The 24,646-nt window shown below is 35.9% G+C and overlaps 1 protein-coding gene and 1 pseudogene across 2 annotated transcripts in view; one reads left to right on the top strand and one right to left on the bottom strand.

Annotated features, from left to right (window-relative positions):
- TRAM1 (translocation associated membrane protein 1) overlaps positions 1–23,372 on the top strand; it is a 30,905-nt gene extending 7,533 nt beyond the window's left edge. The window contains exons 2-11 of one of the 2 annotated variants that reach the window (XM_040625578.1): positions 410–473; positions 2,329–2,447; positions 2,571–2,687; positions 4,051–4,109; positions 5,812–5,896; positions 13,189–13,259; positions 13,362–13,466; positions 14,309–14,452; positions 14,791–14,951; positions 21,793–23,372. In XM_040625578.1, the coding sequence (XP_040481512.1) occupies positions 410–473; positions 2,329–2,447; positions 2,571–2,687; positions 4,051–4,109; positions 5,812–5,896; positions 13,189–13,259; positions 13,362–13,466; positions 14,309–14,452; positions 14,791–14,951; positions 21,793–21,866 (999 nt within the window). In that variant the 3' untranslated portion in view covers positions 21,867–23,372. Of the gene's footprint in view, positions 1–409; positions 474–2,325; positions 2,448–2,570; positions 2,688–4,050; positions 4,110–5,811; positions 5,897–13,188; positions 13,260–13,361; positions 13,467–14,308; positions 14,453–14,790; positions 14,952–21,792 lie in introns of both variants that reach the window. The other variant, XM_040625577.1, reaches the window with a different exon arrangement.
- LOC103681271 lies at positions 19,722–21,128 on the bottom strand (annotated as a pseudogene).
- Positions 23,373–24,646: the final 1,274 nt, after the last annotated feature.

Here is a 24,646-nt window from a genome sequence, read left to right as displayed (position 1 = left end):
GATACACACACAACAGACCCCACCTTTGATCCATTTTTGTGGTGGGAACTGTGCTTCCTTTCCTTCATTAACTTACATTTCAATTTTTTTTTATAGGAACTTTGTTCATTGTACAGGTCTAGAGTAGAGAATCATTGTCAAATCCCTATTTACTGAAACTACAGAGTGTCTCTTTTGAAACCTTAGAATTAGAAATAACACAAACTTACCTAACTGCAGCACTCCCAAGCTCAACCCCGGGGTGATCAGGAAGTCAGTTGTGCCTGTCGCAGTGCCACAGAAACAGGGTGCCCTTGGTTCTTAGATTTGGGGGCAGAACTTACAGTGTTTTCCTCCCTTGACCTGCTGTTTGGGAGAAGGTCACAAATTGACTTGACTTTTTTTTTCTTTTTTCTTTCTTTCTTTCTAGATAACCGCGAAAGCGTCTATCATTTTTGTTACTCTTCAGTACAATGTTACCCTCCCTGCAACAGGTAGGTAGTGTTCTTTCAGAATTTTCTATTTAAGTAGAAGGTTTTACTTGAACAAACTTGGAAATTACCATGAATACTAAATTCTCTAATTTTAATAGATTTCATTCATGATTAGACTGAATATTATTTTAATGATTTTGTAATGCAAGAAATGATGTATTTTGTTGACTTCACCGTATAGATGATATGAAAACAGATTTTCTGTATTTAACGTTTACTGTATACTTTGTAAAGGGACTTCCGTGGGAGTTTTTTTTTTTTTCTTTCTCTTTCCTCTGATCTTTTTCATAAGAAAATTCTAAGAATAAATATCATTTATTTGTTTAAAGTGTTATCGTTCAATCAAGGTTTCTAAAGGTACAATGTTTAGGTTTTTTTCTGACCTATGAGTTATGTTTTAGACCTAAAGTAACAATCCTTTTAAGCCGTGTTTTTGTTGTGCCCTACCTCTAAATGTCAGTAGGTTCTAGGAGTTACAGTAGCATCCAAACTACACTTCCAGGCTTTATTTTTAAAAGTTTCATTTCTTATTTTCTTTTTCTTTTTTTTTTTTTTCAATTTTAAGTAGGCGTCACACTCAACGTGTGAGCTCATGACCCTAAGATCAAGAGTCACATGTTCTACCAACTGAGCCAGCCAGTCACCCCTAAAAGTTTTATTTCTAAATTATGCAATGTGAAAGTCAAGTTGGTATTGGAACTTGATTGTAGTTCAATACAGTGATACAGTTAACCAGCATGAGTGAGGGTATTTGGTTGATAAAATATTAACATATTTAGACAACTATTTAGAATGTAAGATCAATTATATAACATTGAATTACGTTTAATTCAGTTATATAGTTGTACAAGTGCAGTTGACCCTTAAATAATGCAGAGGCGTTGACCCCTGTGCAATCAAAAATCCACATACAATTGTTTGAGTCCCTAAAACCTTAACTACTAATAGCCTGCTGTTGACCAGAAGCCTTACCAATAACAAACAGTTGATTAACACAGATTTTATGTTACATATATGATATACTGCATTCTTACAACGAAGTAAACTAGAGAAAAGAAAATGGTATTAAACTCATAAGGACAAGAATGTACATTGGCAGGACTGTATTTCTTGAGAAACATCTGCAGGTAAATGGACCCACGCAGTTCAAGCCTGTATTGTTCAAGGGTCAACATATTTGATTTAGTGACTTAGATATCAGATCACTCAAAATCACAAAGTTGTTTTGAAATTTGAATATGCCAGAGAAGCATAATGCTCTTTTTCCCAAATAATTTCCATAAATATAAAGCTTGAGAACAATTTACAGCAACTCACAAGTTGTTTGATGAAGATTTGTTTTGAAAAATAGAACAATTTCGAGGATTAAAAACAGTTTTAAGTAGCAGTTGCCTCTGTAGTACTTATAGGTCAGTTTTCTTTCAGAATCATAATGAAGTGTCTAGTTTGAAAAGGTAGAAAATTTCAAAAGTTCTTTGAAAAGACAGATAGGCTAAGTATAACTTTGATGTAACCTAATCTCTACCTGGGATAATACCAATTTTACAGTCTCCCCAAGGATCTGAGTATGGCCTCCCCTTCCCTGTTTTTTGGTCTTTGATGGCTGTAACTAACATGTGTCAAGTCTTTCGTAAGTAATTCCTGAGGCCTTAGATTTCTGGATAGTCTTCAATTTTCATTGCTCCTAAGACTCGAGATGTCCAAAAGCAAATCACCTATAATGTTTCTAGAGAACTTATTTATTAGGTTAGTCTTCTTTTGTTCGTTTCCATAACTATGTTGTACTTAGTGCTGTTTTTATAATCTTATGTATATTTTTGTGTATGTGTGTTCTGTCCTTTTTGGCCTTCAGAAGAACAAGCCACTGAATCAGCATCCCTTTATTACTATGGTATCAAAGATTTGGCTACAGTTTTCTTCTACATGCTAGTGGCGATAATTATTCATGCCATAATTCAAGAGTATGTGTTGGATGTAAGTATACAATCTTAGAAATCTATACTTTATAAAATACTAGCGTTCTGTACTTATGGTAGTCACATATTAAATATACTTTATAATATATTCTTAATTACTAATGGTTGTTTTTATTTTTAGAAAATTAACAGGCGAATGCACTTCTCCAAAACGAAACACAGCAAGTTTAATGAATCTGGTCAGCTTAGTGCATTCTACCTTTTTTCTTGTATTTGGGGCACATTCATTCTAATATCTGTAAGTATATACTATGCTTAAATTTTCATTTCCCAGAACAGAAAATGATGTCCTATTTTTAATGCTCATAAGCAAATCCTGAACTTTACAAAATCCCTTGTCTATCCTTGTTCTTATCTAAGATTGGGAATTCTCCTATTGAACTAGTATAAATCAAGTTTCAGCGATAAGTCTCTCCTTTCATTAGTTTTCGTACAGCAGAAATTCTAAACTGTGTTTAATGTTTCAGAAAGTCTTATTCATTTTTAGTCAGTCTGAATATTTTTATATCGTGTAGTCATTTGCAGATATCTCTGTATTAGCAAAAAGGGTAAGAAGTCAGTGACAACTTTTACTGGGTTATATGAGTTGTAATGTTTCTAGTCATTTCCTCTTTTAAAAACGGTCCAGGTAGTATCCAAGCAACTTAAAATCTAGTGTAATTTTACAGTTAAAGCTATCAAAACCTTTAACTGTATCATTCTAACTAGTGGTGGAAGGTAGTATTTACATTAGTATTAACAATCTCTGAAATTTATAGTACTCTAGAGTTTACATATTTTTGAGTTTGTTAGGACACATAATTTTTTTTTAATCACCATGTTAGAGATGAATAAACAGGCAGAGTGTACGGTAGTTAATGTTGGAAATAGATTAAAGTTCAAAGAGCTCATGCCCTTTTATGCTACTGCTTTAATGATACTTCATAAATATATGTCATTTCCGCTTAAAATCTATTGTATAATTTTTTTAAACATAACAGTGTTACATTTTAGTAGGAAAATATTCTTATTAAAAATAAGTCACTTGAGAGTTGTTGTGTTTTGGGGTGTTTTTGTTTTTGTTTTTTTGGTTTTTTTTTTTGGTTTCTTTTTTAACATGTGTAGTAATTCTCACTGAACAGATCTGGTTTCTAAGACAAAGATTTGGGTTAGCGTGTGGACATCATCCCATAAAACTTGGTAGCGCCTGATCCTCCGTCTCCTGTCAGGTGCTGCGTCTTTCCCAAAACTGCTCTCTGATCACCCAAGACAGAATTCATCTCTCCCATAGCTGTTGTTGCCTCTGTTATGTACCATTCCTGTTTTTTGGTTGTTTTATGTTTGTTCACATACATGTATTTTTTACTCTATTGGATTGAAAGAATCGAAGGCCAGGAATTATGCTTATTTGACTTATATCTTTCATAGTGTTTTTCACTTTGCTAAAATAAGCAATTCAACTGAATCAAAAATAGCTAAAACAACTAAAAAATTTAACTTCAGTGAGCTCTTTGGAGCCCAATCTGGGAAATTATAAATGTGAAAGAAATGAAAATACTGTCTTATTTTCCAAGAAGTTTGCATTATACTCAATAGGCTAATTTTTATATCTTCTTCCTTAGGAAAACTACATCTCAGACCCAACTATCTTGTGGAGGGCTTATCCCCATAACCTGATGACGTAAGTCATTTTGCAGGCTTTTCTTAGTTAAGGACCATGGTCATGTCACTTTTAAGCAGAACCCATTCTTGTCATTCTCTTTAGGACTTCGGCAAATTCATACAATAGGTATGTCATTGGCAGTCCCTCTGACATAAGAAATAAAATTCTTGTGTGCTTTTTTTCATGTATATGATACTATTTCCAACATGTTCATTAGCTTGAGAAAACTGATTTTAACAATCTTAATTTAGTTCTGGTTTCCCTTCTCCCTCATCCTTCCTCCTCATCAGTTCTCCATCTTCTCTGTACTTTTTGCTCCTTTTCTTTGCCCCAGTCTCTTTTTACTCCTTTCATTTCTTATTCTCTTACACTGTAAACTTCAGCGTAGTGACTGTTTCTTATCTTCCTAGCCCCCTGGGGTTTCTATACAGTCCTATAAAAAAATCTCAGAGTTGCAAAGACATTCTGCTAAATTACTCATTCTTCAAGCCCAGCTCTAGGACGACTATTCCATATTATTTTTCCTTGCTTCATTAGCCTATATTGTCTTTTGCTTTCCTGAATTTGTCATTTTGGTGTATAATATTTTAGGTAATATCTCTACATTGTCTTAATGTTCTATAATTGTTTCATTTATGTAAGTCTTATATTGTGCCCACGCCCACCAAGACTCTGTGTACCTCGACAGCAAATAGGAACTGCCTCTTTATATTATATATCATTCGTTGTGCCAGGCCATATGTAGGTGTTTGTCACCTAGACAGCATTCAGTAAATGTACTGTGATGTGAGAATTGGATAAAAAGATAAAAAAGGAATAAATGACCATGCATACCTTTGTTTAAAGTCCAGCAATAATACCCATGCTGCTGAGTCATTCTGACTTTTAAAAATTATATTAATTCAGTGAGCTTTTATGCAATAGGTTTATAAAGATCATATTTATATGGGACTGTCTCCCCTTGCCCCCAAAAAATTTATTTCCGACTGGTTTTGTGTTTTCAATTTTAGAAGTCTGGAGGAGAAGGAGAAGGGGGAACAAAGAGAAAGCAGGAGGATTGGAAGGGTATAATGTCAAGAGACCATTGATTCTAGGCTGATGAGTTCTGTCTCCTGGGGAACACTTCCATGCCATATTCCTCTTTCTAATCCTGGTTTGCCTCCATTTATCTGGGGGCTCTCTCAGTGTTCCAACCAGGTAGAGTTACCATATTTCCCTAAGAAAACAGCCAGGGGATATTTGCAGTTGGGATTATACCAATTTCAGGTGATCGTTCATCTAGGCGCCTTCACTTTTGTGTCCCATCTTTTTGCCCTTCCTGCTTTCCTTTCGATGAAACCTTAAAGGTCTGTAAGATGATTCCCTCAAAGTCATGTTCCTTATGTTTTCAGCAGCTAACATAACATATAATCAGTATTAATTTACTAATAGACAAGGGGGTCTGGTTCCTCCCAGCCGGTGTGCAGGTCATCAGGGTTCTGCAGATAATGTCTTTGCATCGGTTGTTTAATCCAGACGAATCGACTGGTAGTGAGAATATTCTAGGGAGACAGGGACGTGGCTGCTGGGGAGTTGGTAAAGGTGCACAGAGTACTGCAGGGAGACCTGAAATGATAACACAAAGATGGCTACTTAGTACATCCTCATTTCCAGCATTTGTTTTTACTTTATTCCTTAAAAATATCCTGCGTTAAAAGGGTTTTTTTCCTTTCTTATGCAGATTTCAAATGAAGTTTTTCTACATAGCCCAGTTGGCTTACTGGTTTCATGCTTTTCCTGAACTCTACTTCCAGAAAACCAAAAAAGTAAGCTGGGATTTTGTTATTTTAAAAGTTGTCTTGTCATTTTTTTTCTTTTTTTTGAAAAGTCACTCTAAAATTAAACGTTTCCTCACATCTCTAACCTCTCTCTTTCTTTCCCACCTCAACTCTTCCCCCATTATTCTCCCACCTCCCCTCTTTCCACAAAGACTAAATATCCTCCCATATTTCTTGAAAAAAACCTTTTGTCATGTTTTAACGTAGAGTGGAATCTTTTACATTTTACATGTTAATCGTTTGTCTTAAAATTGTATTAATGGTAATTTCATGAGAGACTGTGGACTCTGAGAAACAAACTGAGGGCTTCAGAGGGGAGGGGGGTGGGGGAATGGGATAGGCTGGTGATGGGTGGTGGGGAGGGCACGTATTGCATGGTGCACTGGGTGTTATACGCAACTAATGAATCATCGAACTTTACATCAAAAACCAGGGATGGTTTTTGTCACCAGTATGGTGACTAACATAATATAATAAAAAATATTAAAAAAATAATAATAATAAGTTGTATTAATGGTAATTTAAAATAAAATTTACACAAATTTTGAAATGTAATATTAGTTTTATATTATTGATATTCTTAAGAGTTTCACAAGTGAGACAAAAGGATTAATCAGATTATTGTGCAACTAACAGTTCTGTGTGTTAAGGCCCAATTAAAAAAATTCAGTATTAAGTAAAGTAAGCCTTAGTTAAATACTCAGCAGTGAAGCTTTTCCTGAAATGGGTGGAGCATTCTTTTTAGCACGTGAGAAAGATGTTTGTTTGTTTTATTTGAACAAATAATGACTGGAGCAGTGCAATATCCTCCTTTCTTTTTTATCCTCAGTACTTTTAAAGTCAGATTTTGTGATATCTCGAAGTGCACTTTATTTCCTTTCTTTCTGTTTCAAACCCATACCACCTCCCTGTTGCTTGAAACTAAACGCAGCAGCTCACCTGTGCTCTGTGGGGGTTTTGCTGGTTTGTGCCACCTCCTCCCTGCTCCCTTTTCCTCTCTGCTCTCCTTGGGCTTCATTCACACTGATATTCTCTAATTTTATGATCCCAGCACATCAATTCTTTTTCTGGAAATACCGTTAAATTAATCAAGCACTCTTATTCCCTTTTCCAGGGAGAGATTATTTTTAAAATCCTTATACAGGAAAATGGAGAAAGCAAGTTTAGTCCTGAGTTAACAACTATTGAAGCTGGGTAGGGCTGCACGGGATTCTTTATACTCTCTATTTGTTGTATATATATATTTACATTTGTCCACATTTAAAGCTCCCGTACTTTAAGAAGCTTTTCAGGATAGAAGTGTAACATGACCAGTTCATCTGTGCCTTCTCCAAAGCCACACCTATTTCTGGATGTACTTCAAGTAGTTAATCCAGAGTGTAACTACCTGATTTACTACTGCTTTGTGACTGTGGTTTTTGTGTCCTGTGTCTGTCATCATTGGTGTTGTCTGCTGTGATTAGAAAACAGCACCAAATAGAGTTCATGTACTATGGCTTGGAAGTTCTTTTTATGTTGATTTCTTTTTCAAGTGGAGTGTTTTTCTAGTTAAGTTGATTATAAGGATTAGGATGAAGATCCATAAAACCTTTGGCTTAGAACAGTGTTAAGATAAGATCCTTAGGCTCACAATTTCCAGAAGCCCTTCCATATTCAGTAAGCACCTAGTGTGAACCACAGATGTCCTAGAGCTGCACTGCCCAAAACAGAAGCCACTAGCCACATTTAAAGTAACTACAATTAAAAACAAAGCGTACTTTCTTAGTCACACTTAAGCCTATTGCAAGTACTCATTTAGCCACATGTGACCATACTGTCTGCCATTTTGGATAGCAGAGATAGAGAGCATTTCCATCACTGCAGAAAATTCTGTTGGGCAGTGTTGCTGAGAACATCATGGTTTCTTAATGTCTTAGTACCGTGGCTCAAATATTTAAGCTTTCTTTATGTGCATACTTGTATACCCATAGACATAAGACCTCTGGACTTCATTATGAATCTGTATGTCTCTGTCTTAGTCATTGACCATATAAATAAAGAAGGACATTTCAAAGTAATTGTTCATTTTAGTTTTCAAAGTTCTTTCCTTATCAATTCCTGCCAGATGGCATTTCTCCAGAAATGCAATCTAATTTTTATGGAATAATTTGCATAACTTAGAACTTAACTGAAACTATTTTTAACACCTACATATGACAGTCGAAAGTAACTGTTTCAAGTAATTAACATAATTTGAAAGTAACAGCTGCATATGTGTTAAACAGTTTCTTAAAATTTACTCTATGAAAATTATTTTTGGAAGAACTCTTTACTGGAAGAAACTAGTACAGTGATTGTTTTGAACTGATCCTACAGAGAAATGAAGAAAGAAAGGAACACTACTGTTAGTAGCAGTTCAAGAGGTGTGTTAGTCACAAATAACTCAGTTTCTTTTAGGGAGAATATTTTAAATACATACAGTATATATGCCTCAATGCAAACATTATTCCATTTTGCTCATAAGAAGATTCACAGTGTAATTTCTTAGCCAGTTTGAATATGTGGGGTTTCAGGGAAGTCTCAATGAAATAGCCAAATGTTTATTTCTCCTTTTCAGTTTATTTAGTTTAATTATATATGCATATAATTGCATATCCTATGAAGTATTTTAAATTAGAAATAATGCTTTTTCCCCTACCCACTTCATGGAAGTAATATTCACACTTTGCACATCCAGCTCTGTTGTTCATATCTGTCGTTCATCACTAGAGCCACTTTCTTAATCCTCTCAGTTTTTCCGGAGTACATCATCTTTCCTATACTGATTTCTCTGCTAGACCTTCTGTAAGCACTTAGAAATCATATTGGTAGAGGTTTTTAACGCTGTATATCTTACCCAAACATGTATTTCTTATTCAAAATAATTGATATAGATCCCTCTTACATAAGAGTTTTGAAAAGATTTAAATATGAGATGGCTCCCTCTGTGGTTTCGCGGAAAATCTTTGCCTTCTATTTAGGCATATTGATGATATTCCGTTTAAAGTCAAGTGTTTTAGTACAGTGTAGTTAAGAAAAGCATTTTCTTATAAAAATAGAAATTTACTGAAATATATGGCTGATCTTTTTAATAAAAAGATGTTGGAATAACAACTGAAAATGTCACTTGAAGTTACTTATAATTTTAGAACTTGCTTTGATTTAATGTACTGTATTTACTAGATTTTTTCCATGAAAAATGAGACTATTAGAATTTTAAGTCATCATTTCATGATTTCGTTCTTATAATAATTATTTAAACATTAGCATTAAGAATAGGAGACTTTGGGGCGCCTGGGTGGCACAGCGGTTAAGCGCCTGCCTTCGGCTCAGGGCGTGATCCCGGCGTTATGGGATCGAGCCCCACATCAGGCTCTTCAGCTAGGAGCCTGCTTCTTCCTCTCCCACTTCCCCTGCTTGTGTTCCCTCTCTCGCTGGCTGTCTCTATCTCTGTCAAATAAATAAATAAAATCTTTAAAAAAAAAAAAAAAGAATAGACTTTGATAAAGGTGTTTTTTTAAGGTTTTATTTATTTATTTATGTGAGAGAGAAAGAGAGTGCACGAGCAGGGGGAGGGAGAGAGACAAGCAGACTCTGCGCTAAGCAGAGGGGCTCAGTCTCAACAACCCTACAATCATGACTTAAGCCAAAACCAGGAGTCTGATGCATAACCGACTCAGCCACCCAGGCCCCCCCCCCCGAACTTTGATAAAGCTTTTCTAATAACTCATTTTCATTATGTATTTTTTCCATTCAAGTATAAAAGAAGTTTGTTAATCTTTATTTTTTATTTATTTATTTTTGAGAGAGCACGCGGTGGGGAGGGACAGAAGGGGAGGGAGAGGGACAAGCAGAATGCAGAGCCTCATGTGGGGTGGATCTCCTGATGCTGAGATAATAACCTGAGCCAAAACCAAAAGTCAGACGTGTACCTGGCTCAACCACTCAGACGCCCCAAGCAAGAGCTTTTAAAATAGTTTCTACAGCTTTGCAAAGAACAGAGCATCAAGAAATCCTTTTCTAAATAACATTCCCTTCAGCTATATACAAACTGACCAGTGTCTCTAAAGAAATGTTTGTGCACTCAAAGCCTAACCAGAGAAAAAGTGAAAATAAATGAGTGACAGGGAGGAATATAATATAATACTGCAGGGAGTGATGGAGCTTGTTGTGAACTGGAAAACACACACTCTATAGTAAAGGCATTCCCAAATTCTTTTAAGATTACAAAGGTAATGGGGGTGATATAGCATGATTTTTAAAATGAGAAATTTTATCTAGATTTCATTTAGAAAATGGCTGAAATGGCACCCCTGTTCTAAGCCAGACTCCTGACATTCTCCAGTCCTTGTGGGGTTACGGCCCCACAGGCAGGATGTTGAGGCCAATGACAGCCTTACCCAGCACCATGGTCCCTGGGGTTACACATTTCTGGGGGGTGTGGGGAATGAGGAACAGAGGCGGCTGGGTGAAACTTGGCCATCTGAGCTCACTGGCCACATCACAGATCCCAGATAGGGAGTCCTCATGCCATCCAAGAGCAGTGATCACTCTTCTTAAATCTAGTGTCTAGATGAATAAAAAAGTGGCTGAAAGAAAACTATTTTGGCTTCTCAAGACATTTTCACACATCATCCCACAATTTTATTATGTAAATAAATGTTTTCTACCAGGAGCCAGAAAGGAGGTTTTGCTTATTTGTTTAAAGATGAACGAACTTCGGGGCGCCTTGGTGGCTCAGTGGGTAAGCGTCCAACTCTTGGTTTCAGATCAGGTCATGATCTCAGGGTCTTGGGGTCAAGGCCTATGTCGAATTCCATGCTCAGTGCAGAGTCTGCTTGAGATTCTCTCCTCCTCCCTCTTTCCCCTCCCCCCACTTGAGTACACACTCTCTCCCTCTCTCTCTATTAAATAAATAAAATCTTTTAAAAAACTATTGGTAGGCATTTGATGATTGTGAAGATGGAAGCTGGTGATGGTATTTTACTCTTCATTACTGACTCAGTTGGTTGACTATACCAAAAAGGGCAAGGCTAAAATTTAGCAAAGTTAAACCTGAATTTAAGAAAGAAGCTTCAGGGGGCGCCTGGGTGGCACAGCGGTTAGGCGTCTGCCTTCGGCTCAGGGCGTGATCCCAGCGTTCTGGGATCGAGCCCCACGTCAGGCTCCTCCGCTATGGGCCTGCTTCTTCATCTCCCACTCCCCCTGCTTGTGTTCCCTCTCTCGCTGGCTGTCTCTATCTCTGTCAAGTAAATAAATAAATAAATCTTTAAAAAAAAAAAAAAGGAAAGAAAGAAGCTTCAGGGGCGCCTGAGTGGCTCAGCCTGTTAAGCGGCTGCCTTTGGCTCAGGTCATGATCCCAGGGTCCTGGGATCTAGGCCCACATCAGGCTCCTTACTCAGCGGGGAGCCTGCTTCTCCCCTACCTCCTGCTCCTCCTGCTTGTGCTTGCTCTCTCTCCCTCCCTCCCTCTCCCTCTCCCCCTCCCTTTCTCTCTGTGTTAAATAAAATCTGAAAGAAAGAAGAAAGAAAGAAAGAAAGAAAGAAAGAAAGAAAGAAAAGAAAAGCAAAGCAAAGCAAGCTTCAACCTCACCTTACCTAATTAAGTTGAAATTTAAGGACAAAAGTAAGAGAAATAGAATGGCTTTCAGAAGAGTAGTTTGTAATTTATAATAGTGTTTTTAGATTTGTCAGAAAAGAAAAAAATAGGCAGCTTAGGTTCTCTGTCAAATGATGTATTTTTAAAATTTGTGTTTCTTCTTTAAATCTTTTTTACCCCCCCCCCAGAAGTTATATTCTTTAAAATAGCATTCCCAGCAGTTATTCCAGCAAATTAGATACATTGACTTACACAAGTTTCTTTGTAATAAAATGAGTTTAGTGTTCGATCTGCAATTTAAAAACTGCAAAGCTTTTGTTTTAAGTATCAGGAGTCCCCTTGGTCTCTTTTCTCCTCAGAAATTTGGAGCGTAGGTTAACACATCTGAAGAATATGGCAGTATTTCCCATTCCAAGTCACATGCCGCTTGCTTTAATTTAAAATATTTTATTTAAAATTATAGTTAAAAGTATTTTGTTCTGTACTATCAACAGTCATGTTGTACGCTGCCAGTGATATAAACACCACACTGGGAAATGTGTAAATCGTGTATATACAGTGACACCTCTATTCATAGCATGTGAAATTGCATTTGTAACACTGCAGGTGAGCTGTTCTGAGATGATTGTAAGAGCCAGAAAAGGTTCCCACGTGGTTGAACTTCAGCGTATTAGTCTTGACTCTGTTCCTGCTCTCTTTTTTTTTTTTAAAGATTTTTATTTATTTGAGAGAGGGAAAGAGCATGAGGTGGGGGGAGGGGCAGAGAAGAGGCAGGGAGAGAAGCAGACTCCCTTGTGAGCAGGGAGCCCGATGGGGGGCTCCATCCCAGGACCCTGGGATCATGACCTGAGCCGAAGCCAGATGCTTAACCAACTGAGCCACCCGGGGCGCCCCTCCCTCTCTCCTTTTGTAGGGAGAAATATTTCATTGGAAGTTTAAAAATTAAGACAGCTTATTTTCAGAGATCCTTCTCTCTCCAATTGGAAGAACCACTGTAAACTTGGTATCATGTCTTGGATTTTTTCCCACCTTGAGAGTCCCAAAACATAGTAGCATATATAGTGCTACTCACCTGTCTTGTGTTCTACCTTTCTAACACTTGATCTTTGTACCATTCCTACCAGAGAAGAGTTTTCAATTTCAAAACTACAATTGTAAAATCTCTACTCTTTCTCCAAAGATTTGGGGAAGTAACTACTGAAATGTAGAAGGAGAAGTAGAGGGCAAATAGAGACCTGCACTCTACTGTACTAGATGCCGAGACGAGTTTAGTGAGGTTCCAGAGGCATACAGTTCAGTCCACTTAACATCAACTCTCCATTTAAAAAATTACAATTAGCAGCTGTAGTGCATGAATACTACTAATCAGGTTTCATATAACCTGATGCTGTATATATGTCAGGCTACTATGACTACGTTCCATATATACATGGAACACAGCAAAAACCAGAGTAGAAGTGAGATGGATATGCATTTCATAAATTAACAAGTGTTTGAGTTTAACACTGTCAGTTTTTACAGACATTTGTGACTGCTAGATTTTACATCATAATTTAGTGTGTGTGTATGTGAAATCTATAATAAAATTTTCATGAAACAGTACAATATGCCACACAGAGAAATGTTTCCGTGTGTTTTAATCTATAATGCATCTCTGTTTACAGGAAGATATTCCTCGTCAGCTTGTCTACATTGGTCTTTACCTCTTTCACATTGCTGGAGCTTATCTTTTAAAGTAAGTTAGGGTTTTGCTTGGATGTGTAAATGGACTGGGTAGATAGTGGGTCAGTCTGTCTTAATTGATAATCTTTACATTTTAAATTTGTCCTTTTAACAGCTTGAATCATCTAGGACTTGTTCTTCTGGTGCTACATTATTTTGTTGAATTTCTTTTCCACATTTCCCGCCTGTTTTATTTTAGTGACGAAAAGTATCAGAAAGGGTAAGTTGTTTAGCCATTCTGCTTCTTGTGTAATTAAGGTCAATGTCTGTGTTGCCAAGGGCTGTGCTATTGCCAAGGTCCATGCCAGGGGCAATTATATCACTCTGTAAGCTGTTAGTAGTAGCTTTAAATAAAACAAAACAATTTTACAATTCAGGCTGGTATTTTATTCTCTAAAATGGAGTCTCTTCTTAGCTAGAGAGATGTTACATTGGAACTTGTAATTTTGAAAGTTTTTTTGGGTTTAGTTTTCTGTTATAATTGCCCTTTTGTTTAATCCATGTTTTTCTTTTGGAGGAAGAGTAATAGGGAAGTGATAATAAGGATAATAGGCATAGGGAAGAAGAACACGAAATAATAGATTATATAGCCTAAAAAGTATTAAAATATTTTGATGGGAAAATTGGACTGAAAACAGAATTGGAGCAGTATGACTTGTTAAAAAAAAAGAAAAGTAAAACTAGACCTATGAAGTGGGAATTGGGTGTCCTGTGTTAACAGGACAGCTTTTGTTTTGTCTAGCATTTTTCAAAATTGTTCTATGTACCAGTAGTTTTGAGGATCATTAATGATACTTATATTAAAAAAAGAAGATCAGCTAAACAAAAAATCAGTTATTTCTTTACTGGACTTCCTAGAATCTTAAATATGCTATGTTCTATATCTCCAAGAGTGTGATACAATATATAGCATATCCCAAACATTTTACTTCAGAATCTTTTTGCAGAACAATAACAAATGTGATTTTAATTTGCATTTACTTAGTAGGAACCTGATTCCTATTAGAGTCTACTTATATCATTGCAATTTTATGAATTTGACTTAGGACATTTTTCTTACAGGTTTTCTCTGTGGGCAGTTCTATTTGTTTTGGGAAGACTTCTGACTTTAATTCTTTCAGTACTCACTGTTGGCTTTGGCCTTGCAAGAGCAGAGAATCAGAAATTGGATTTCAGTGCTGGGAACTTCAATGTGTTAGCTGTAAGGTACAGCCAGTTTAACATTTTTCTCACTTTGTACTGCTATATAGTATGTATTATCCGTTTATGATGTAAATCTTCTTTAAAAAATAAAGAGACAAATACGGGAGAAACATTCATTTGATTTCAAACCTGCTGCAGTTGCGTGTGTCTGAATTGAAATACTAAGGGATTTCTTTGAATTTAGAGATTAAGTATTAATGGGATAATTGTTTATTAACATCATCTTGTCACCATTGGGAATTTAACACCAAGTTAATCCTGTCAATGCAAGACAATACTTCATTCAGTGGCATTGCTTTGATATACTCTGATTTTTTGTTTATTAACTTTAATATCCTCAGAATTGCTGTCCTGGCATCCATTTGCATTACCCAAGCATTCATGATGTGGAAGTTCATTAATTTTCAGCTTCGGAGATGGAGGGAACATTCTACTTTTCAGGCACCAGCTGTGAAGAAGAAACCAACAGTGACTAAAGGCAGGTCTTCTAGAAAAGGAACAGGTTTGTATTCAGTAAGCAGTGGGAAAGCTGAAGTAGAAAACGTTAAAAAAAAAAAAAAAAAAAGACGTTGTGTGGTCTTATTCTAAACTTAATTAAGATTTTAAAAAAATTTTTTTTATTTGAGAGAGAGCTGTGCGCACGAGCAGGGGACGGAGCAGAGGGGGAGGGAATGGGACAAGCAGATTGTGCTGAGTGCAGAGCCCAATGCAGGGTTCGATCTCACGACCCTGAGATCATGATCTGAGCTGAAACCAAGAGTCAGACATTCAACTGACTGAGCCACCCAGGCACCCCTAAAATCTTTTAAAGAAAATTTTATTCTGTTTTTAGCAAAATCAGAGGCAAAGTGAAGCCTACCCCATTTGACAGTTTGTTGATTCCCTGGGGTTAGTTATTCCCCAAAAGCTGCCCACTAAATTTCTCCCTCCCAGGTTTTCCACTAGACCAGTGTATATGGGCCATTTTAGTAGTGAATAATTAACCCAGAGAGCGGTAATTTATGCTTTCAAGCATCTTACTCATACTTAAAAAACAAAACCTCTTTACAGCCCCTTCCCATCTGCCTTTAGTTCCAAGCGAAACAGCTTTTTCTGTAACTTTTGATTGCTTGATCCTTCATGTTTGAGCCTGCATCTACACTCTTTTCTCCTTCTGGCTTTTGACTGAAAATGCATTGACATTGCAGTAATTTTTTCAACTAGTCTTTGGAGTTATACTTGGGAGTTGTAACATAGGAGTTCAAGTTTTAAAAATATCAACTCTGATTTGCTCCTTAAAAGTCTTCATATTTGATAGTTTATATCCTCCAGCCATGTCCTGTTCAAGCTTGTCTCAGCAACTTTTGGGCCTTTGCATTTTATATAAATTTTAGTATATCTTGGTCAATTTCCACCCCCTTCCCCCCCCCCAAAAAAAAAAAAAAACTCTTGCAGGGATATTGGATTGGAATTACATTGAATCTATAGATCATTTCAGGGAGAAATGAGCACTTTAGCTCATGAATATGGTATATACTTCCATTTACCTAGATTATCTTTAACTTCTTTCAGTGATATTTATTTAATAACCACTTTGTTGGGATCTAAATCACATACCATAAGGTTCATCCTTTAAAGTGTATGTTTCAGTAGTCTTTAAGTATATTCACAAAGTGTGTGAACCACTAATTCCAGAACATTTTTATCTCCCCAAAAAGAAACCCCATGCCCACTAGCAGTCATTTCTTATCCCATCCTTACCGCTGCCTCTGACAACCACTTATCTATTTTCTGTCTCTGGATTGGCCTTTTCTGGACATTTCATATAAATGGAATCATATAAATTGTGATCTTTTGCAACTGGTTTCTTTCAGTTAGCTTGTACTTAAGGTTTCTACATGTTGTAGCAAATACCAGTATTTTATTCCTTTTTATGGCCAAATACTATTCCATTGTATGGATATACCAGATTGTTTATGCACTTATTAGTTGACGGGCATTTGGGTTGTTTCTACTCTTTAGCTAATTGAATAATGCTGCTGTAAACATTCATGTACAGGTTTTTGTGTGAACACCTGTTTTTGCTCTCTTAGGTATGTACCTAGGAATGGAATGGCTAGGTCAAATGGTGATTGTATACTTAACATTTGCGGGGGAACTGCTGAACTGATTTCCAAAGTGTCTGCACCATTTTACACTCATTGGTTTTACATATGATACCCAGTTGTCCCCTGCAGCATTTGTTGAAAAGACTAACCTTTCTCTGTTGAGTGGTCCTGATACCCTTGTTGAAAATCAGTTAATCAAGTGCTCACAGGGCAGGATAAATAACTTGTTTTCAGTGGGGAGAGGAAATCAGTTGATCAAAAAGTAGGAATTTATTTTTGGACTCTCAATTCTGTTCTGTTACTCTACATGCCTATTCTTATGCCAGTACCACACTGTCTTGATTACTGTTGCTTTCAAGTTCGTTTTGAAATCAGGAAATGTGGGCCCTCCATTTTGTTCTTTTTCATGCTTTGGTTATTCTGGGTCCTTTGCACTTCCGTATGAATTTTAGGATCAGCTTGTCAATTTCTCAAAAGCCAGCTGGGCTTTTGATATGGATTACTTGGAATCTGTCGATTTCCTTGAACAATATGAACATGGATGTCCTTCCATTTATTTGGGTCTTCTTTCATTTCTTTTAGTTAAATTTTGTAGTTATCAGTCTATAAATCTTGCACTTTTTTTTATTCCTAAGTTTTATTCTTTTTGATGATATTATAAATAGAATTGTCTTCTTAATTTCATTTTTGGATTGTATATTACCAGTATATAGAAATACAATTGATTTTTCCATATTGATCTTTTATCCTGCGACATCGCTGAACTTTTTAGGATTATTATTTAGTAGTGGGGTTTTTATGTGGATTCCTCTGCGTTTTCAGTATGCAGGACCGTGTCATATGCAGATGGAAATAGTTTTACTTCTTCCTGTCTAATCTGGATGATTTTTATTTCATTTTCTTGCCAAATTGCCCTGGCTAGAACCTCCAAAACAATGTTGAGTAGAAGTGGTGAGAGCAGACATGCTCATCTTGTTCCTGATATTATCGGAAAAGTATCTAGTCCTTTACCATTTAAGTATGATGTTACCTGTGGGTGTTCCTAAATGCCTTTAACAGCTTGAGGAAGTTCCCTTCTATTTCTAGTTCATCAGTATTTTTATCATGAAAGGATGTTAGATTTTGTGACTTGCCTTTTCTGCGTCTACTGAGATCATCAAATGGTTTTTGTCTTTCATTTTATTGATATCATGTATTACTGTTAATTGATTTTTGAATGTTCAACAATGCCTTCCTGGGATAAATCTCATTTGGTCACAGTATATAATCCTCTTTAGATGTTGTTTGATTTGACTTGCTAGTATTTTATTGAGCATTTTTATATCTATATTCATAAAGGATATTGATGTGGTTTTTTTTATAATGTATATATTTTCAAATGTAAGACCAATCTTGCATTTCTGGCATAAATTCAAGATGATGATAATATATCACTTATAGTAGATTGGTGTCTTCAGTATTTTGTTAGAATTTTTGCACCTACATTCATATAAAAGACTGGCCTCTAATTAGCCTGGTTTTGTTTTTGTAATGTAATCAGATCTTGGTGTCAGGGTTATGGTGGCTTTATAAATAAAAGTATTGGGCAGTTTTATCCTTTGTGTGATATCAGCATTATTTCTTACTTGAATGTTTGGAAGAATCCACCAGTGAAGCCACCTAACCTACAGTCTTCTCTAGGGGAGGATATTTACCTATAGATTTACATTCTTTAATAGATAGTAGGATTATTCAGATTTTATTCCTTATTGTCTCTCTTTTGGAAAGTTGTGTTTTTCAAGGAATTTTTTCATTTCATCTAACTTTGCAAGTGTATTGGTAAAATTACTCATAATATCCTCTTATTAATTTGTGTAGAATAGTGGTATTTTTTATTTCTTATGTGAGTAATTTATGCCCTTCTCTCTTTTTTTTTTTTCCCCATCAGCCAAGAACTAACATTTGTGGGCTTTTTTGTTGATTTTCTTAGTCATATCATTGATTTCTGTTCCTATTTCCCTTTCTTTGGGCTTGATTTGCTGTTTTGTTATTTGTGGTTTACCTTCTTGAGATGGATCTTTACATCATTGATTTTCTGTCCGTCTTGTGAATTACTTGCAATTAAAGGCAAACTTTCCCTTTCAGCAATGCTTTAATTGAATTTCACAAATTTTGATATGTCTTTTTCATTATCATTCACTTCAAGATATAATTCCAGTCTGATCTGATTTCTTCTTTGAAATCAGGGTCATTTCGTGGGTCATTTATTAATGCATTGTTTAATTTACAACTATTTGGGCATCTTCTGGTTTCCTTTTGTTACTGATTTCTAGCTTAATTCCATTATGGCTAAAGAACATATTCTGAATGATTTCAGTTCTTTGGAATTTGTTGAGACTTTCATTATGGCTCAGCACTTGTTCAGTTTTGGTAAATGTTCCATTTAGACTTCAAAGAATGTGTTTTCTGAATCTCTTGGATATTATGTATCAGGTCAGATTTGTTAGTTGTATTGTTCAATCTTTTATATCTTTACTGATTTGGTAGAAGGAGTTCTGTTAGTTCAGTCAGTTATTGCAGGAGATACTGACCACTTGTAGCTTATCAGTTTTTGCTCTAAATATTTTGAAGATGTAGAATAGGTAAATCAAAATTTAGGGTTGTTATAAATTCCTGTTAAATTCGTGCCTTCCTCTTACTGAATTGTCCGTCTTCATCTCTAGTAAATGTGTGAATTTACTATAGCTACACCAGCTTTCTTTTGGTAAAATGCTATGGTGTATCTTTTTCTATATTTTTCTACTTTAAACCTTTCTTTGTCCTTAAATATAAATTGCATCTCATGTCAACAGCATATAATTGGATGTAAGTGTCTGATAATTATTGTCTTTGTTTTTAGGAATTATACTGTGATGTGCCTGGGTTTGATTTTCTTTGTATTTATCCTGTTCTCTGTCATACAGAGCTTCCTGAATCTTGGCTTGGCTTCTTTTATCGTTTTTGGAAAATTCTTGACCATAGTTTCTTCAAATATTCTTCTTCCCCGTTCTCTCTCTCCCGTCCTTCTGGGACTCCTTTGTACACTGTCCATGCTTTCTATATTTTTCATCCCTTTTCTTTCTGAGTTTCAATCTAAGTATTTTTGCTGGTTCACTGATTTCGTCTGTTGTGCCTAATCTATTAAATGCATTTATTAAGTCTATATTTTCTGTTACTGTATTTTCCAGTTCTAGGATTAAAGATTTTAGTTCTCATGAAATTCTCCATCTTTTCATTTATTTTTATTACTCATTGTTCTTTTCATGTCCCTGTCTGATAACTCCAGATGTGGGCCACCTGAGGATCTTTTTCTTTTATTTTCTCGTCTCTGCTCTTTTCTTTTTTCTTTTCTTTTCAGCAGTAAACACATTTATGACATGAGTTGAAGATAGGAGGGAGGAGGATTTATTTGCTTTCTGGACCATGATTTTCCTCAAATAGAACTCCAGCTTCTTGCCTGCTAGCATGTAGCCATCTGCTCAGCCACACTGGCCTGGTCTTCAAGCGACGCGCCGAAGAAGCCTGCCCTGAGGGAGCTGCCCCTCCAGAAGACGCTAATTTGGGCTGCCTTTTTCCTTTCATTATATTTCTTCTGAATTTTCTTTGATTCTTTTTTTTATAAAATCTCTTCTTCCTTAGGAGTCAACTTAGCCCCCTCCTTGCAGCCCAGAGGTAGTACATAGTGGGACTCATGCCATTGTCAGGATGATGTGCTGTCAGTGAGCACAGTACCGTTCCTCACCAGGGTCTTGGTGTGGACTACTGATTCATTATTGGATGCTTTGTAGACATCAGTAATTCCTGTTTGGTGCTTCCAACACTCAGAGCCCCAGGAGAAGTTCTCCACATCCAGCCTCAAGGCAGGGTGCTTCTTATTGCCTCCCCAGATTGCGACTTTGGGTGGGGGACAGGGCATCCCAGCTCCTACTTCTGCTTCTTGTGGAAGGGCTTTCTCTTGCCCCTGGTTTTGCAGGACTTGTATCAGTTGTCCCAACAGACGCCCAGAACTTGGTGCTGGCTGAAAAGAGCGAAGATCTATTCCTGATATATTTTTCTTTCTTAGTTTTTAGTCATTTGGTCTTGCTTTCCGGATGCCTGGTAATTTTTAATTGAATACTGGACTTTTATGTAAAAACGTGTGTAGGTTGTAGATGAGTTTATAGAGGCTCTGGATTGAATATGGGTGGATCATTCTATCCTGTCAAAGCTGGTCTGTTTCCAGTTTGCCCTCATTCCTAGAACATCAACCATTTGTACAGTCTGTCTTCTCTGACAGAATCTGGATTCAGATTTTTTCATCCTGTCATTATGAGACTAACCAGTTCTCTGTTTAGCTTTGTACTTGCATAGGAATGCTTTCTGCTTGATTTCTCTGAGTCTCGTTTTGTGCGTGCACATTCAGTAATTGGCAAATACCGTATGGGAGAAATACACAGAGCAGCCTTGGGGTTTTTTTTCCTTCAAACAGCCATTTTTGTATTCCAACGTTTATGGATATTTTTGGAGGGAGGGCTAGGCTAACAATAGTTATAGGTCGATAGATATCTCCATCATAACTTGAAGAAGGCAGCCATAGTACACTCCTGAACATAAGAGTTATCCTAAACACTGACTTTATGTCTTAAAAGGAAACATCCCCAAGAACTTTGTTTACAGACAAATGTGAAAAGGTTCTTTATTGCTCCCAAAAGTACTGCTCTTAAGACGACTATTTTAAAATCCTTGTTATTGTTTTTTAGAGTTTTCTGTCTTCTCTCTCTCACTTTTTTCTGCTTTCAATAGTAATTGCTTTATTTTTTATTGAGATGCAATTGACAGTTACTCTTTTAAAAATTTGCTACTTTTAGGGGTGTCTGGGTGGTTCAGTTGGTTGGGTGTCTGACTCTTGGTTTTGGCTCAAGTCATGATCTCACTGTTGTAGGATCGAGCCCCACATCCGGCTCTGTGCTCAGCGCAGAGTCTGCTTCAGATTCTCTCTCCCTCTCTCACTCTCTCAAATAAATAAAATCTTTTAAAAATTTGCTACTTTTAGTTCATTGTGTTTAACATGTTACTGAGTTTTATGATTGGTTAAATATTGGTAAAGATTTATTACTGCTAAATAAGTTTTACCTAAGGGCATACAGATATTTATTGGGTTTTTAAATTTTCTTTTCTGAAGATACTTTTATGTATAAAGATGATATTATTTGCATTTCTTTATAAAAGAGAGTAATACTGATTCTTTTGTCTTTTCAGAAAACGGTGTAAATGGAACAGTAACTTCAAATGGAGCAGACTCTCCCCGTAATAGAAAAGAGAAATCTTCATAATGAATTATAATCTTAATTGATTAATGTCCCCAAAGAAATCTGCTTTTTACTATATCTTTCAGCACTAGAGATTTTTTCTGTCCTCGAAAATACAGTTTGTGCTCTTTGATTCTTGCTATTGTACTGTTTCATGCATTTTTTTAAAGGGCATTTAAGGGAAAGATGATTACTATGAGTGAGAAAAATATTTTAGCTTAGACTAAACTACCTGCCTTCAAAATAGTTTAGGGACCACCACCATATTTTATTTTGTTTTTTATCTTTGAATGTTTTTCTAATGATTTGGAGAGAGAACTATTTACAAAAATTCTACATATCAGTGATAAAATTTCTTGCTCTCACCAATTTTTTATATTAGCAAGGTGGCCTCTTCCAGCAAGGTCATATTTTTTAAGTTATCTTTCAGGGTAAAATGGAAATACTATAAAGTTGGAGGTCAAACTTTAATATGTTCTCAGTGTTCTCTAATTTTTAGGAATTTTTGTAGTCTTTACACCTGGGAAAAAAGATTTGTAAATTCACTAAAATAATTGTGTGCTTTATTTTATAGGTAATGGTTGTTAATGTTACATCCCCATTTAAAAAAAAAAAAAACATACTGTTGGTTACGATGTGTGAAGATTTAGTGCCATATATATTGAATCAAAATATATGAACATAAAAGTACCTGTGAAGTAAAATCTTTCTTGTGCATTTCAACACTTGTAAACTGGAAATCAGAAAATTAAATATTTACTATAAAGAAGCAAATCTGACTATAGCCCTTTTTGATGTTTATTAATAATGATTCTTAATGGGGCTTGTTATAAGGTCGATATGCACAGCATCTTAGAAAAATATTGTTTAACCTGCAAACCCTTTTTGAAAATAATGCCTACTTGATTTATACCTATAAAAAAGAATGTTGGGTAATTATATTTGGAAAACCTTTACTGCACTAATCTTAAATTGAAAATTCAGTTGGATAAATAGTCTTACAAAAGACAGTGCTTTATGTTACAACTATAGCTTTGGTCCCATCTTTAATTGAGAAGCATTTATCTGTATAAAACATATTTTTGGATAAATATATATATATATTTGTATCTCTACAGAAAGGCTCTAAAAAACATTTGAGTAAAACATTTGGTTCCCTTTTCTATAATTATCCTTAAAAATTCTTATAGCTATATTTGGTTTTTTGTTGTCTTCACAGTACCTATACTGCTCCTTTTGGTGTTCACATCTTGTTCTCCATTTCTCACTTTTGTCACCAGCTCATGTTTGTGCCATTTTTAGTATAAAAGTTGCAGGCTTGTTAGGTCTGCAGTTTAATAAGTTGCCATGCTGCTAGAAAGTTGTGCTTTCTATTTCCAGCTGTTTACTTACTTCCTGGAAAAAGTAGTAGCTCTCTATAGCATCATGGAGTTTCAGTGGAACCAAATTTTTGCCATTAAAAGCTGGCATTATATTGAACTATACATTGAGAGATAAATCAAAATAAAATTTTTACTTTCACAAGCTGTATCCTGGACGTTTTCTTTATTGTCAGCAAGTTTTTATGCTATCTTAGGATATAATCTCATTAAAATGTACCATGTTTAAAGAGTATACTCTTGATAGACATTTAGAATAGCCTTTCCCAAAAAAGTGTTCTGCAAAATCAAGGATTAGTTACATATAATTTATGAGAGCTACTGAGGAAAAATGGTTAATAACCAAATTCAGAGACTACGGAGTTAAACTTAAAAGGTGTTTCTTTACTACAGGACTGTTCAGCCCTTTATAGGCCAATAAGCTTCCTGATCCACCAAGAATGTTTGCAATGGGGACATATAACATGCAGCATTTCCCAGCTCTGGGCTGTGCAAACTTCTTTCTATGGAATTACTTAACAGCATTGTGTTCTACACCGCACCATACCATAGGTTTAGGAAAAGGAAAGGAAAAAGCCCTGTGTATGTAGCTAAAACTTTACAGACACACATATATACACAAGTATAATTGTAAATTATATAAGCTCTAGAGCCCCTCGCCCCAGATGCTCTCAGGAAAGTCTTTGCTGGCCTCCAGACCGTGCAGTGTGTGTCACTGTCACCCAGCCTCATGTCATCTTGGAAGCCTGATGGCAAGCATGTAGGACCATGACCCGCGACAGCTGTCACATTCATTGAGTAACCTTGAACTAGTTGCTTTGCCATTTTGGGATTCAGTCTTCTGCCTCTGTAAAATGCCTTTTTGATTGCATTTTAGAATATGGTTGTGGGTGGTCCAGGTGGACTATTCTGGCACGGAAATATTAAGTGCATTCTTCTAAAATTAAGTAATTCTACACAGTCAAAATCAGAACTAATCCTGAAGCAAAGCTTGTATAGATGAAGAAATGGGAGAGAGAAATTTTGTTAGCAATAGCCATTGATACCTTGTATCTGCAAGGTGTTTCCAAATGTTTTCACTGAAAACTAGTTCTGCCTGTCTACATATGGACAATGATAAAAATTGTTCTTAAGAAGTGGTAGTTACATTGATCACCTGTTTGCATTTTTTTCTCAATTTTATTCAAAGCATTGCTATTCATTTTTTTCTTAACTCTCTTATAAGCACCAAATTTTAATATCTAAGTCAATTTTGGGGAAAGAACCACCATCAAGAATTTCCCTCCAGGACAAAACAATGATGTTCATGGCTCCAAACAAATTTGAAGTCTACCAAACAAAAACAAAAAGCCCACACACACAAAAAGGAACAAAAATCACATTCTAGGGTTTCCATGCATTTAGCAGCCTTTGCTTGTGCTTGTC

This window comes from Ursus maritimus, unplaced genomic scaffold (genome assembly GCF_017311325.1).
Source record: "Ursus maritimus isolate PB19 unplaced genomic scaffold, ASM1731132v1 scaffold_9, whole genome shotgun sequence".
NCBI classification, from domain to species: domain Eukaryota; kingdom Metazoa; phylum Chordata; class Mammalia; order Carnivora; family Ursidae; genus Ursus; species Ursus maritimus.
The sequence above is the reverse complement of the archived record's forward strand: the minus strand, read 5'-3'. Positions and strand labels throughout refer to the sequence as shown.